This window comes from Simochromis diagramma, unplaced genomic scaffold, assembly GCF_900408965.1.
Source record: "Simochromis diagramma unplaced genomic scaffold, fSimDia1.1 OVJJ01000685.1, whole genome shotgun sequence".
NCBI classification, from domain to species: domain Eukaryota; kingdom Metazoa; phylum Chordata; class Actinopteri; order Cichliformes; family Cichlidae; genus Simochromis; species Simochromis diagramma.
Window position 1 is genome coordinate 9,145,316 of NW_024387477.1, and position 14,948 is coordinate 9,160,263.

General features: G+C 40.3%; 3 protein-coding genes across 3 annotated transcripts; 1 reads left to right on the forward strand and 2 right to left on the reverse strand.

The window, feature by feature from the left end:
* Positions 1 to 46: 46 nt before the first annotated feature.
* Positions 47 to 4,438, forward strand: phykpl (5-phosphohydroxy-L-lysine phospho-lyase). The gene is made up of 13 exons (XM_040015392.1): positions 47 to 481; positions 577 to 695; positions 831 to 990; positions 1,070 to 1,144; positions 1,229 to 1,316; positions 1,409 to 1,525; positions 1,645 to 1,727; positions 1,817 to 2,042; positions 2,291 to 2,445; positions 2,868 to 2,957; positions 3,075 to 3,208; positions 3,308 to 3,352; positions 3,696 to 4,438. The coding sequence occupies exons 1-12, from the start codon at positions 423 to 425 to the stop codon at positions 3,349 to 3,351; spliced, it is 1,350 nt and encodes a 449-aa protein (XP_039871326.1). The 5' UTR covers positions 47 to 422; the 3' UTR covers position 3,352; positions 3,696 to 4,438.
* hnrnpaba (heterogeneous nuclear ribonucleoprotein A/Ba) lies at positions 4,222 to 8,074 on the reverse strand. The gene is made up of 9 exons (XM_040015399.1): positions 7,950 to 8,074; positions 7,187 to 7,425; positions 6,560 to 6,728; positions 6,318 to 6,476; positions 6,097 to 6,228; positions 5,910 to 6,000; positions 5,652 to 5,807; positions 5,457 to 5,542; positions 4,222 to 4,999 (listed from the first exon to the last, which is right to left on the reverse strand). Exons 2-8 carry the CDS (start codon positions 7,408 to 7,410, stop codon positions 5,472 to 5,474), a joined length of 1,002 nt encoding a protein of 333 aa, XP_039871333.1. The 5' UTR covers positions 7,411 to 7,425; positions 7,950 to 8,074; the 3' UTR covers positions 4,222 to 4,999; positions 5,457 to 5,471.
* A 2,469-nt stretch (positions 8,075 to 10,543) lies between these two features.
* On the reverse strand, positions 10,544 to 14,905 carry nme5 (NME/NM23 family member 5). Its single transcript, XM_040016041.1, has 6 exons — positions 13,670 to 14,905; positions 13,368 to 13,506; positions 12,074 to 12,279; positions 11,546 to 11,646; positions 11,320 to 11,438; positions 10,544 to 11,224 (listed from the first exon to the last, which is right to left on the reverse strand). Exons 2-6 carry the CDS (start codon positions 13,491 to 13,493, stop codon positions 11,141 to 11,143), a joined length of 636 nt encoding a protein of 211 aa, XP_039871975.1. The 5' UTR covers positions 13,494 to 13,506; positions 13,670 to 14,905; the 3' UTR covers positions 10,544 to 11,140.
* Positions 14,906 to 14,948: the final 43 nt, after the last annotated feature.

Genomic DNA, 14,948 nt, shown 5'->3' on the forward strand with positions numbered 1-14,948 from the left:
TTCTGTTGTTTTGGAGGAAATTAAACTAAACTCACAGCAAAACACATTGCAATTATTTTACGAGCTTCTGTCACTTTGACCGTCCCACAGTGACACCGTTCTGGTTAAAGCGAGAGCGTAATTTCAAATCTTCCTGTCTAACAATAAAGGCAAAGGTATTTTATAATATAGGTCGAATAATAAAATATTTATTAAATTTAGATACCCTACCTTACCTGTGACAGGGGAAAAGAAAAGTTAAAACTACAAAGTGTTTGAACTTAGTGGGAAGTGAACTCAGCTCTGCCACCGACGCATGCGTATTGGGTCAGTTAGCGAAACAGTTTTTAAGTTTCTAGTCAATAGCTGTTATAGTTTATGGCATTGTATTTGTATCTGTATTTGGTATACGTGAAATTAAAAGAGCCAGAGATTAAGTTGTCATGGCGCAAGAAGAACTTCGGAAAGAAGAAACTCTTGCAATGAGGAATAGACTAATCGGGTATGTAAAATGAAACTGGGTGTTTTCTTGGCGCTTGCTCACAGGCTTATTGTGCATATAGTGCAAATGACACGTATTGATTTCTTTGATTACAGACAGTCATGTAAACTGTTTTATTCAGAAGACCCAGTGAAAATAGTAAGAGCACGAGGACAGTATCTATTTGACGAAAATGGCAAACGCTATTTGGACTGTATCAGTAACGTCCAACATGGTAAAAACATTATCATCCAGTCTCAAGTCCGTTTTTTCTAACCAATTAAAAAAATACAGTGTATTACACTTCTGCCACCTAGTGGCAGGACGTTTTAACGCCCTTACTGACATGTTGTATGTATGTTTTTTAAAGTGGGTCATTGTCACCCCGCCATTACAAAGGCTGCAGCAGCTCAAATGGACGTCCTGAACACAAATTCAAGATTCCTGCATGACAACATAGTCCTGTATGCTGACCGCCTGGCTGCTACCCTCCCCCAGAAACTGTGTGTCTTCTACTTTGTTAACTCTGGGTGAGTATTCTGTTGCACACTCATACTCCTAAAAAAAAGCATTCTCTAAAGTACAATTACATCTTTTTTTTCCTGATAGTTCAGAGGCCAATGATCTTGCCCTACGCTTGGCACGTCAGTACACCCAACATGAAGATGTCGTAGTTCTTGACCAGTAAGTATTTTGCTCCATTGCAGCCCTTTCACCCCTGCAATTACACGTGCTTTTCAGTTATAATGAGCTCTCCTTCTACACTAGTGCATACCATGGGCATCTAATGTCTCTCATCGACATTAGCCCTTACAAGTTCCGGAAACTGGCGGGACAGAAAGAATGGGTTCATGTGGTGTGTAAATTTAGAAACCTATTATCACAAAAACTGCTACCCAGCACTAGACTCCTGCTTATCTCAAAGAACATGTTCTTTCATCCTCCCAGGCACCTCTACCAGACACATACAGAGGCATATACAGAGAAGATCACCCCAACCCAGGCCAAGCATATGCTGATACAGTAAAAGACCTTATAGAGGATGTTCACAAAAAAGGCCGTAAGGTACACTATAACCCAGTTCCATGCAGGCTCAATAAAATCTCTACTACACACACTCAGAACAGTGCTAATAATAAGCACATTACATTTATAGTGCATATTTATTATCTATTTTTCTTTAGATCTCAGCCTTCTTTGCTGAATCCCTGCCCAGTGTTGGTGGACAAATAATCTTGCCCCAAGGATACTTTCCTAAAGTTGCAGAGTGAGTAATTCTTCAGTTATCTGGTTGTTTTTGCTCAGCTGGTTGTACAACAATGAAAGTGTGGTGCCTCCTCCTCGTATTCTCCACAGATATGTGCGCTCAGCTGGTGGCGTGTTTGTGGCAGATGAAGTGCAGACAGGTTTTGGGCGTGTGGGACATCATTTCTGGGCTTTTCAGCTTCAGGGAGACGATTTCTGCCCAGACATTGTGACCATGGGCAAACCGATGGGCAATGGGCATCCCCTGGCATGCGTAGCAACCACTGCAGAGATAGCTGGAGCTTTTACAGCCAACGGAGTGGAGTACTTCAATACGGTGACTATACAGAAACCTTAATGTAGCATAAATTAATGCCCGATCTCTACACACAACCAGGTATTTGATAATAATAGCTATTTTACCATTTTACCATTAATATTAAAATGACATTAAGAGAGAAATAAGAGTCATTTTAAGACTTAAAACGTACATTTCACTCACAGTTCCTGTGTTACTTTTAAATATAATGCTTTTATGCATATTCTCAAGATAAATCACTTATTTTACTCTCCAACTTCATGCAGTTCGGCGGGACTCCAGTTTCATGTGCAGTTGGCCTAGCAGTCCTTGATGTGATCGTGGAGGAAGACTTAAGAGGAAATGCTGTGAGGGTCGGAGCCCACCTTAAAGATTTGCTCACAAAACTGAAAGCACGACATGAAATAATTGGAGATGTCAGGTAAGGATGCTACGTCAGCGGTATCCTGCAGTTCATAGCACTTAAAAAATAACTAATTGAGCTGCCGTATAATGAAGTCCAGTGACTCTACTAATTAAAGCTTGCCTACAGACATGTCCATGTTTACAGTGCCTCGTTGACATCTCACTTTTATTTGCAGGTGTGATGTTTTGATCTTACTTAATCTAGAATGTTCAATTATTCAAATGTATAGAAATTGTCCTCCATACCCTATTATACATATATTTGGTAGTGTTTACCCTTTGCAGTATAAAAAGCTAGATATAAATGACAAAAATCTCAGATTTTCAGACATGGACTGCAAACTGCTGCAAACGTGAATACTTAACTTGTAAATATATTTGACAAGTATGCTAATTCTTTCATAATTCCAATAAAAGGCCATGTCTTTATTTCTGTAGAGGTGTTGGACTATTTTTGGGAATTGAGCTGGTGACTGACAGAGAGAAGAAGACTCCTGCCACAGAAGCTGCAGCGCACGTGGTCAAGAGGTGAGGGACTGCAGTGCAACATATTAGTTATCAGTTAGTTTTTACATTTTATGTTTTTTTAAAAAAGCTTACTCCCCAGTGCTGTTCTGTGATTGGAGTTTGTCCTTTTTATATCAGGTTGAAGGAGGAGGATCAAATATGCGTCAGTACTGATGGCCCATGGGAGAACGTCTTGAAGTTTAAGCCTCCCATGTGCTTTGGCATGGAGAATGCAGAGCTGGTGGTGCAATGTATTGATCGCATCCTTACAGGTTAGCTGACTAACATTGTAAACAAGGTTATATGCATGCTATCTACTCAGTCCATAAAAACCTCAACACCACAATATAACCATTTCATTTTTTTCACAGACATGAAAGCCAGTGACCTCAAACTGGAAAAGGAAGACATCTAAGGTTTGTCAAACCTGTAGAAAACATTTTAATTGCATCAGACAGAGTCAGGTGGTCACATTCATAATATTTAGAGGTAGAGATTAAAATCTGTTCTTGAGGCTCCAGTAGACCAAACAGCTTCACAGAACATGTTGCCTCTTCCACTCAACACAGACTACTGTGGGGGTTCACTTTAGAGAAGTTGGACTTCTATCTGGAAATTAATAATTCAGAGAATATCAAAGCGGTGACAGTGAATTTTAAATAACGGTACTGCTGGATCAGTGTCGTCATTCGTTTCAAACTATGCCCATTTAAAGTGAAATATCAATGCAAATGTTTTAGTCATTCTCATTTTCAACAGATCATACCAGTCACCTCTCTGATGACACCCCACAGACTGGAGGTAAACACTACAAGCCACAACATATCATTGCCACCTGGGAAATGTAGTCTACCAGAAGATGACATTTTGAAATTCCACACTTTTATAATACAAAATAAATAAATTAAAGAAAATATTGACAAAAACTTTTTGTTTTTTACTGTAATCCTGGTTCTTGTATCGTTTTTCTGCTGACAGCAGTTCACATAATCAGCTGTGACTTAACACTGATTGGCAACATGTTCTTAATACACAGCATGGTAGAGTTAAGCACTTACCAGACAACTATAACTCCCGGACACATTCACAAAAATTGCTCAAGTATTGCAGTTTAACATCTAGTGGGGTGGGTGTTACACTCAGCAAGTTATCCTGCAGGTAGTGAAGCCCTCTCCCACAGCTTCCCGTGGAGATGTTAACATTACTTGAGACGAAACAAGCAAGCCAGTTAACAGTACAAAAACATTTAACGTTAACTTTACAAATAATAACAGAAAGATCCATGTGTAATATAAACCAAAAGTTTATTTCTACCAATTTGCCAAAGACACTAGAGGAATGAATTTCCAGTGAGAGAGGGAATACCCTCTTACATTTAACAGGCTTGCGTTCAGTTGAATAACACTAGTAAAGCCACTTAAAAATTGCAGACATGATGGGGGAAGAATCTCCTTAAAAGCCAAAATAACAAAAACAACAACAACAAAAAACCCAAAAACAAATAATTGCTGGTTGTCTTTGTCTACAAGGCCTTCTGCAAATATTTATTTGACACTCTTACAAAGAACCCTTTGATTAGTATAAATCCCTTTTTCCTTTTTTTTTTTTTTTTTTAACCTCACCCCACATCTGAAGCCATGCAACTCACATCCAACACTCAGCATGGGAGAATAACAAAATCTATAAACACCAAAACAAAATGAGGAAACCAAAAAAAGAAAAAGAAAAAAAAATTGTTTTATTCGCGAGCTTTAAAAGCTCTTGCTCATCTGTAAATCCAGTAGACATGTAAAAATACAACCATACAATACATTAGATTCAAAAAGGTACCAAAAAGTACAGTAAAAATAACACTTCCATCACTGGAAATGTAAATGGACACAAAAAAAAAACAAAACAATATAAAATAAAAAGTGGAAAAGTGACATTTGCTTCCCCAGTTCCTCACTTGATCTGTACAAATGGAGCATGAGTCCAAATTTTCTGCCAACTCCAAAGGAAAAGCCAGAGCCCATGTTCGCTGTAGTCAGACCATGGATCTCTTTTTCTTATTTACTTTAGACCTTGAGAGAAAAACACGGTGCTTAACGTTACTGAGAATAAACCAAATGCGGCATGCAGTTACACAAAGACAGACAGGTGCATGAATGAGTTTGACTGGTCAGTGATGGACAGACACACTTTTTGGACGGGGGCAGGGGCTGGGAAGGGAGGGGGACACGACCTCTAGCTGTTACACCTAGCACTTTGGTGAAAGGTGAAACAGTCCTTTATTCCCGCTTTCAACCACCACAAACTCGACGCGTACTGATCAAGCAGTCGCAGTACAGGTTCATCTAAAGATGGCCGACAGGTGGAATGAATCCATCTCTAATGATCACAGACCCCACAAGGCGGCCTACCCTAACCCCACAACAATGCTGGAATGGACTTAGAGTAGATGGAGATCTCTGGGGTCAGAAGGCACTAATGGTTACAGCTATGTTCTCATACTACCACGGATGATGCAGAAATGCATACCTGCACTATGTGTGATCAGTATGGCTTGTAGCTACTCTGGTGCCCTCCACGTCTTGGAGTTTTCCCATAGCTTGTATTGCCCTGGTCTGGAGGACAAGAGAAAAAGGGACTGAGTTCTTCTGTACAAAAAGGAGGACCAAGAAAATAAAGTTTCTCTCATTCTGTTTCTTTTCCCTGGGGCCACTTATCGCTTACTGTAATCGTAGCCACCCCCATAGCCGTAATAACCAGCAGAGTAGTCATAGCCACCATAGCCACCATATCCGTAGCCTTGCTGTCCATAACCATAGCCCTGGTTGTATCCCTGGTTCCAGTAGTTGTTGTAGCCTTGATTCCAGTTCTGGCCCTGGCCTAGAAATAAGTAGAAAGCTTTTGTCACAAGTCTCCAGAAACAAATTTAGGCCATGATTGAAATCAAGAGTCTTCTGAAGTGCACACAGATTTGGTGTTTACCTCCACGTCCTCGCCCACGTCCACCGTATCCACGGGCACCGTACTGCTGCTGCAGGTAGACCTCTTTGGGCTGCGCGATTTTAATTTCACACTGCAATGTCACACAAAGAGCATCGTGTTAAACGTTTGCAAAGACTTATAAATCTGGCTAACTAAATTTCAGCCGGCAAGCTTGCTGTGCCATTACCTTGCTACCACCGACATTGTGGTACTTCTTCTCCATGACTTTCTTCACCGAAGCCTCTTCTTTGTACGTGATGAATACGAATCCCCTCCTCTTCTCTGTCTTTGGGTCCTGCGGAAGCTCTATGGTGTCAATCTACAAACAAAGAAATCAGAGTTTTGTAGCAGCCACCTCCAATATACCCACTTAATTCCTTTACATGCTGACAAATGCTTCAAATGTACCTCTCCAAAGGTCCCAAAGTACTCCTCAATGACCTCCTTTGAAGTATCAGGGTTGAGTCCGCCCACAAAGATTTTCTTTACTGGATCCTTCTTCATGGCCATGGCTTTCTTGGGGTCAATCTGTCTCCCATCTAGCCTATGCTCCTTCTGTTCAAGAACCTATTAGACAAAGAAAAAACACATGTAAAATTGCCCACATTGTGAAAATATGCCTCACGTGTCCACATAATTACATCACTTACCTTTTCTACGCTGGCTGCGTCTTTAAACAGAATGAAACCAAAGCCTCTTGACCGGCCTGTCTGCTGGTCCATCTTGATGGTGCAGTCTGTCACTTCGCCAAATTTAGAGAAGTAGTCTTTAAGATCCTTCTTGCTTGTGTCCCAGCTGAGACCTCCAACAAACATTTTCCTGAGCACAGGAGAAGGGACACTGTTAGCAGCAGCAGCAGCAGCTGCAGGCACCCCCCCCCCCCACCACTAACAAGCTTCACACAGTAGTGGTAGTGGGTAGAACCAGGGGTGTAGATATACAGGCTGTCCCAAAACATCTGGTGACCCACTAATGTAGGGGGGGGGTAGGTAGGTAGGTAGCACTTGCTTTAGCTTTTAGCCGTTAGCCATCTTTCAAGGCCGGTTTAATAAAGTGAGAAATCCCCATGGTAGAGGTACAGCACCCACCCCGTATCTGCTGCTTTTCTAAGCAACTATATATTAGATTTAATCTTTACAGTGGCGCCCATCCCCCCTCTCCGCGCTGCACATGGCGCCAACAAAAGGCCGGTTGAACAAAGAGCCGTGGCAAACCGCTAGCGCTCATTAGGGACGCCTGCTTCCTTCACAGATTCACAGCAGGCCTCTTAAACTCACCCGGCATCCTCCTCGCCCTTGCTGGCGTCGATCTGGCCTCCCTCCGTGCCGCCGTTTTGCGAATTGTCGTCGTCCTCGGGCCCTGCGTCCTCTCCGCAGTCATTCGCGGCGGCGCCGTCGTCGTCGTCGTTCCCCTCCTCAGTGAGGCCGGCTCCGTTAAAATCATCGTCGACTTCGTGGCCGTTTTCCGATGTTTCCATGTACTGTTGCTCTGACTCAGACATTTTGCACAATTATACCTAAGTCCCCCAACACAAACAAGATGGAGTAAGGAATTAGTGATACAGTTGTGGTGGTTATATAATGTGTCATGCCGTGCATGCCTCGCCATTTCCATGGTGCCAATACGTGCTTTTCCCACCATTTTGGCCGGCGCGATCGCGTTCCCTGCATTCAGAGAGCCCCGCTTATTACCGAGTGCCGGGAAATGGCCACAGAGTTACGTTCACTTACACATCACAGTAACCAAACTGCATCTTTAGCGCATTGCTGCCAAGGGCAAAGATTAGAAAAGTTGTACACATATGTATCGCGCTGATAAACCGAGCCGGGACTATGCAACTCAAATTCGCAGTTACGTAATGCCGAGGCCGATACGGCCGCAATATCAGTCTACAGTTTTACTAACTACAAAAATTACCTGCACGTACCCCAAAAAACAACTGTTTAAAAAAATAAATAGATTACAAGAATCGCATTACTTACATGACAATATAATGAGAAAAAAACTAATCAGGCTAATGAAATACAGAAACGTACTTACTAATCACACAACCGGAGAGCTCTCTTCAAGATGGATTCTCCCACACGACGGCAACTCGTGGTTGGTTTTCTAGAACCAGCAGGAGAAAAAAACGACCTTTTTGCGCAGAAGCCCTCTGATTGGAAAATCTCTGCTGCCATTCACGGCACCGACCAATCGCATGTGAGACAGTTTTTTTCTGTTTTTCTACAAAAGATGTTCACGCCTCGAGAACTCAGGAAGGAACTCCGAGTACTTTCAGAATGGTGTGTTCACTGCTCGGTAATTTCAGCTCCACTCAGGGAACTTGGTCTGAAAATTACCAGTGAAGTTTTCATTATTAATAAAAAAAAAATCATAAAGTGACGTCATCAAGTTATATCCATATTCATAGAGTGCGAGATATAGGTAAAACAGCTCAGATAAAGTAACAAAACACACTGGCACAGTAATCCATTAATAATCTATTTTTCCTTATTGATTATTTAAATAGGGACGTAGCCCTGAACCTTCACTCAGTTTAATTCTTTTGCTCTCGCCTGTGAAGACTTGTGAAGGAGGCTTAGAAAACACAACAGGGCCCAAACTACAAAATCCAAACCACTGACCAGCGGTAAAAAATTAGAAGGTCAAACTGAAGTTTAAAGAAAAGTAAAAAGATGAACCACCGCTGTTCTTGAACAGTTTGATGATGAGAGAAGGATTAACCTCCACCGAAGTGATGGAAAGCCCAATATACGGAGAAAGAAGGGATCTGCTTATCTGTGAAGCACAGTGGCGGTTGTGGCATGAGAGGTTTTGGCCATCACCAGATCTTTACCCAGCTGAACATTTCAACTCATGAAGAAAAGACTGAAAAGACAAACCCTGAAAAAGGTGCTGAAAAAGAACCCTGGAGCAACATAACTAATGAAGAGACTACTAATGAACTAATGAAGAAATAAGAAATATGATGAAGTCTATGGGTCATAGAATTGATGTAGTTATATATATTCTATGTTTTAAAAAAAACACATTTAGATGCCAGTAACGGCAATAAAAAAAATGAAACTGATCTCTCTTCTCAAATTCATCTTTTGGTTTCACACTCAAATGTCTTCAGTGCACAGTAAAAGCTAATTGATTGGCTTTGAGGTTGTAATACACACAATTATACATGTATAATCAGATACAAAAGCATTGAAGTGTGTTGACAGAACTCATAATTTTCTGTCATTCTTTTTCTAAATCCTTTTACCAGAAATATGTGTGTGATAAAAGGATATACACTTGGGTTATAATGCTTCAGTCCATTTATTTAAGAAAAAAAATATCCTGAGCTAGTCATAAGCACTTGTGTTTACAGTATAAGCAGCTTTCTGTATACCTGGTGAGTTAGGAACAAACAGAGTCACACACTGCAGAACAAAATGTTCACAGCTGGGTAACTGCAATCATCTGTTTCCAACAATCTTAGCATATAAATGTAGGAAATGGTATTGGAAGTACCCTCTTACTGAATAAGCAGACCCAAATGCACAAATAAGTTATTATTTTCACTAATAGTGAATCAATCTGAGTGGAGCAACAGCAACAGAACTGACAGAGCTTGACTGTGTTTATTGTGATATGGTGTGTTGATACCTGTGCATTCCTGTATTATCCTTTTGTGTTGCACATTTCGATGTTTTTTCCTCGCTACCTAGCCTGACCTGTCTCCCCAATGTGATGTTTGTATTGTATGTACGGTCGGCAAGGTCTGTCATCTCGGTTGTGAGCAAAAGACCTGCAACTGACAAATAAAGGTTATCTCATCTCATCTCTCATCATCAAAATCAAATAAAGTTACTGAGTGTTTTGTCAACAAGTAACATTCTGATCTCAGCTGGGTTCATACAGTCGACCCAGGTTATCGGATGGATTCAGTGCAACCATGTTCACTACTTCAAAATGCACTCTTTTTAAACAGCGTCATTTGCAGACCCTATAAAATTGTTTGTCCTGTTATTTGGTGCTGCCGAATATTTACTCTGCTGTCTACTGCCTTGTCGACCAGCAGTGTTACCTGCTGGGTTGGAGATGGAGTGGCTCTTCGACATTAAACAGTCACCAATAGTATTATTGCCAATAATACTGAATACTTTCTTTCCCCCTTCCAAGTCAGATGGTGCACTGTTTTGCACGGAGGATAAAAGAAATATTTAACATGGCCACTTTTACCTAAAAGTAACTTTCATATCCTTCCAACAAAGTCAAGTTCACTCACAATGAGGCTTCTTTAAATATCTCAAGGTAAAAAATGACATAAGATCACACACGAGTGACTTTGAAAGTGCAGCACCAGACACACGTATTTTCCCAGCTAGGGCTAAAACCACTGCAACTCAATGGGAAGTAGACCTAGGTTAACAATTATCAGAAGATATATGGGACATAAGTTTGAAAAATATACTTTGTCACAACACTGTATGTTCAATTAGTGCCAAACCTGCTGTAAAATAGTTTAAGGAGCTGCCCAAATCAAATTATTCAAAGATTAAATTACAGCGAATATTTCCAGACCTTTCATCCCAGCGTGATAAAGTTAGGTTCATAAGTAATCGCCACCATAGATTTAAAAACACAGACACACAAGATTCAAATTACAGTGCAACTTTATTTCAGGGAGTTAGGCAAAAGTGTTGCATGACCCTTCAGGAATGACAGCCAATTGTACACGCAGTCCCCCATTTTCAGAGGCTCAAAAGTAACTGGACAAACTAACACAACTTTACATTGAATTGTTCTTAATGCTTAGAAAGTGCTTTGAGAGTTCAAACCTTACTACAAGCAGTAAGAAAGTGCTTTCTTTCTTTTATGAAAGCTTAATTCAACCAAACACTTTTGTTTGCCTTTAATGAGAAAATAACCTACTCTACCTCCTGAGCCACAGCCATTTTTGATGTATTTAGTTAAAGGTTAAGAAGTTGTGTCTATATTTAAGTGATAAGAAGACTTTTAACTTTCATCCATCCATCCATTTTCCTAACCCAAATTCTGGGGCTTAGGTAAGAGGTGAAGTACAACCTAGTCAGATCACCAGTCTATTGCTGATTTATGCCAGAAAGCAAACAGATGCTTACGACTGAAAATATGATTTATTTCATTATAGCGTTGAACAGATTCATTTCTCAGTCAAAAAGAAAGACATTAAACTCTGTGCTCGTTGCTCCTTTTTCCCCACTGTTTGCCTCTCATTGCTCCTCTTCCACAACGACTGCTTCACATATTTGAGGTTGGTCTGGGTTGTTTTGGATGAGCCAGTCTGCAAGCCAAATCTATCAGGAGCAAACATACAAGATACCAATCCCCATGTTCACAAAGCTCTAAACAGCTGGCTAATGAGTGAACACGTGTAGCTTCTAATACTTACAATGGGGTTGAGTGGCTTGTTCATGCAGAGCTCAGTGAGCCCGCGTAGCAGAACTGGGTTTATATACCTGCTCAGGTATTCTTCATTTTCTTCTCTTGAGGGTAAGGGTTCAATTATAGCTGCATAAAAAACACATAGGTCAAAGAATGAAAAGCATTCAAAACACTTGCATATGCACAAGATCTCTATGTATAGAAGATTATGTGAGGGTGTGCAAATTACTTACAGTTTGGGAACATGAATTTGATCTCCCTTACAGCTGCTTGAAATGAATCGCTTCCATGAAGGGCATTTTGTAGCTCAGAAGTGCCATATTTTGCTCTAAGGCTGAAGAAAAGTACAGCATTCTTTATTTGTACATCTGCGTATGAGTTTTAACAGAGCTGACCTTTAATCCATACCTTTGATAAAAGTAATATACCAAGCCTTAATGATGGGTCAGTCAAAGGACACGGTGAACTAAAATTCTGAGGCTGAGATCCAGAATTACAATCAAACACTGTAAGTTATATACAAGTCAAATTTATATAAAAAAAAAAATGCCATGTAAATAATACACATTATTACTGTTATTCATTTGTCTGAGTCCAAGGATGGGGCAGGTTTGCAGAGAAATATTCAAGTGCTTTTACACCAAAGTGTGAGCATGCTGCACAGTATATATTGTGTAATAATGTCAGTCTTTGATTTTCTTCTATTCTATTCAAAATCTAATTACACCCCACTTTTCATTATCCCAAGCAATGACACTGACCACTCTGGATGGGTTTCTCTGGCCTTGGCACTGTTGACAGGTCCTATGATGGACTTCCAGTGGGCGATAGCATTGTCGCATGCTAGCATCAAGGCAACGATGGGGCCAGAGCTCATGAAGGCCGTCAAGCTGGGGAAGAAATGCTTTCCATACTCCTCTGCGTAGAAATCACTGCATTGCTCTGGACTTAGCAGCAGCTTCCGCTTCTAATGCAGGGATTAAATATTGGATATGGCAGAGAAAGCACATATGGTGGTGAACACAGTCATGATTTATCTCTAACCACATCAGATACAGTAGATCAGTTTAATTTCAGCAGGCTGGTATTCTGAGGCTATTTGCATATGCATACTTCAATTGCTTTTACCATGTGCAAAAATGGTTTGTCCTGTCATATTTAATCAGCCAATCACGTCACAGCAGCTCAATGCACTTAGGCATGTATGCATAGTCATAGATCTTCTGAAGTATAAACTGAGCATCATAATTTGGCATAAACAACACGAAAGCATGGATCCATCCTGCTTTGTATCTATGGTTCAGGATGGTGGTGGTGGTGGTGTAATAGTGTGGGGTACATTTTCTTGGCACACTTCAGGTACCAGATGTACGATCGATTTATGACACAGTATACCCATCTTCTGATGGCTGCTTCCAGCAAGACAACGCGCCATGTCACAAAGCTAAAATCATCTCAAACTGGAATGTTTCCGACAACCATGCTATGAAACATTCAGGTGGTTCTGAGGGAAAAGGGGATCCAGGTTTACTAGAAATAAAGTGCCCAGTGGTTGTATTATCAACTATTGTTTGTTATTATTGTTGTTAAGTTATTGTCTTCCTCCCATCACCCCCAGCCAGTTGCATCAGATGTCTACCCCTGCCTGAGTCTGATTCTGCTACAGGCTTCTTCCTGTTAAAAGGTAGTTTTCCCTTCCACTGTTGCCAAATGCTTGCTCAAAGAAGGACGTTTGATTGTAGGGTCTTTACCATACAGAATAAAACACCTTGAAGTTACTGCTGTTGAGATTTGACGCTGTATAAAATTGAATTGCATTGGATATTAACGCCCTTTAGTGGAAAACCTTTGCGCTACTGATATCTGCAAAGGAAGAAAATCTATTACTTTTAAAAGGGGCATTTATATGAACGAAGATATCACACTTCTTATAATAGAAAATAGATAAATTATTTCCTCAAAAATCCTCAGCTGGATAGCCTCGTCCCTGACACAACAAAGTGCACCCCACAGTTCTCATCTTGTAATTTACCAACGTAAGAAACTTTAACATACCTGCAGGATGGTGAAGCCCGACTTGAGGATAATATTCTCTATCTCCGCAGCTTTGTCGATGGCATCTGGTTTAATAATGGCCAGTGTTCTTTCCACATAAATACGAAGAGGTGAACTTTCATCCATCTCCTCTCGCTCGCTAACATTAAATCAGACAGACGCTTGTAACATTTATCTTTATGATATTAATTTACTTAATATTAATAACAGCTGGCAATGAAGAGTTTGAGTAGCCTCATTATAAAAATGTTTTTTTTAAAAGCGAAACTGCGATTACTCGTTCAATTAAACCACTGACCCACCTTCTGGATGTGTATGTCTGTTGCTAGGATGCACGTGTACGGCACCGCATGCAGGACAATTCTTACGATGTACAAACTCGCGAATTCAAAGGTTCAATAAATATTTGTCCCCCTTCGTCAAAAAAGTATCAGCTTCTCTTAAATCTGTTTAGTTACATAAAACCTTGCCAAATATCTCAGGGTATAGTAAGAATCACAATAAACATGATGTGGGAGATTATGTTATAGCTCAGTGAAGAAACCTTTTCGTGGATAGCTGTACTTGTATGCCCCCTTTTTGCGTGGCAATAACTATTAACAGTGTTATTCCAGCAGCAGATCTGATAATCAGACTTGTTTTCGTGACTAGCAGATTTTGCAAACCAAAGTAATTTAAATATGGAGGACTGTCACATTGGGGCACACAGTATAAGGGGGCACCTTATCACCCTGGTTGAACTACCAGGATGACAGTGAACATACTTTAAAGCAACACTTAAATATTACTAAAGTAGACATTAATGCTTTACAAAGGGCATTTAATTGACTATTTGAGGACTTTCACTGCACATATTTAAAGTTGAGCCTCTTTGTATACAGATCACATCAAACCTTCATACTCTGTAGCATTGCTGCTCTGTGACCTGCTTCTCTCTCTTGACTCAGGGAGTAGGAACAGTAGACCTGACCCTTCATATATTTGAAATCTTATTCATAAAACAGATACAGAGATAAGAGGCTTTTATCATTCAGGGAGCATCTGTAACATGATCTGAAAAGTAACCATTAACTAAAGATATCAATTGAGTAAAAGGTACAAGATCTGAGATCCACAAACTTGCACTTAAATATTATACTAGATCTCATTTTTCCTTCTTAAATCAGACTAATACTATTAACTTTTCAAGGGATTGCACAGGTCAGCACCCTCGTACCTTTGTGATCTTTTCAACTGGTAAATTCCTTCAAGATCATTGAGGTTTGGGTACCAAATGCACCTAGCCGTCCCAATGTCCAGATTAAAGCACAGAGGAGATTGTGCCTTTGCTGTGATTGCTCCTGAAATGTGCAACAAACTCCCTCTTCACATCAGGACCTCCCCAACATTAGACACTTTCATAACCAGTTTAAAAACCCACTTTTATTCCTTGGCATTTTAAACCAGAATGAATTCTATTTTGTTTCATTTCTTACTCAAATTTTCTCATTTTATGCTTCTTTTCTTAAATTTTGCCAATTTTATCTCTTTTGATCATTTTAAATGTACAGCCCTTTGATCAACAGTTGTTAGAAATGTGCT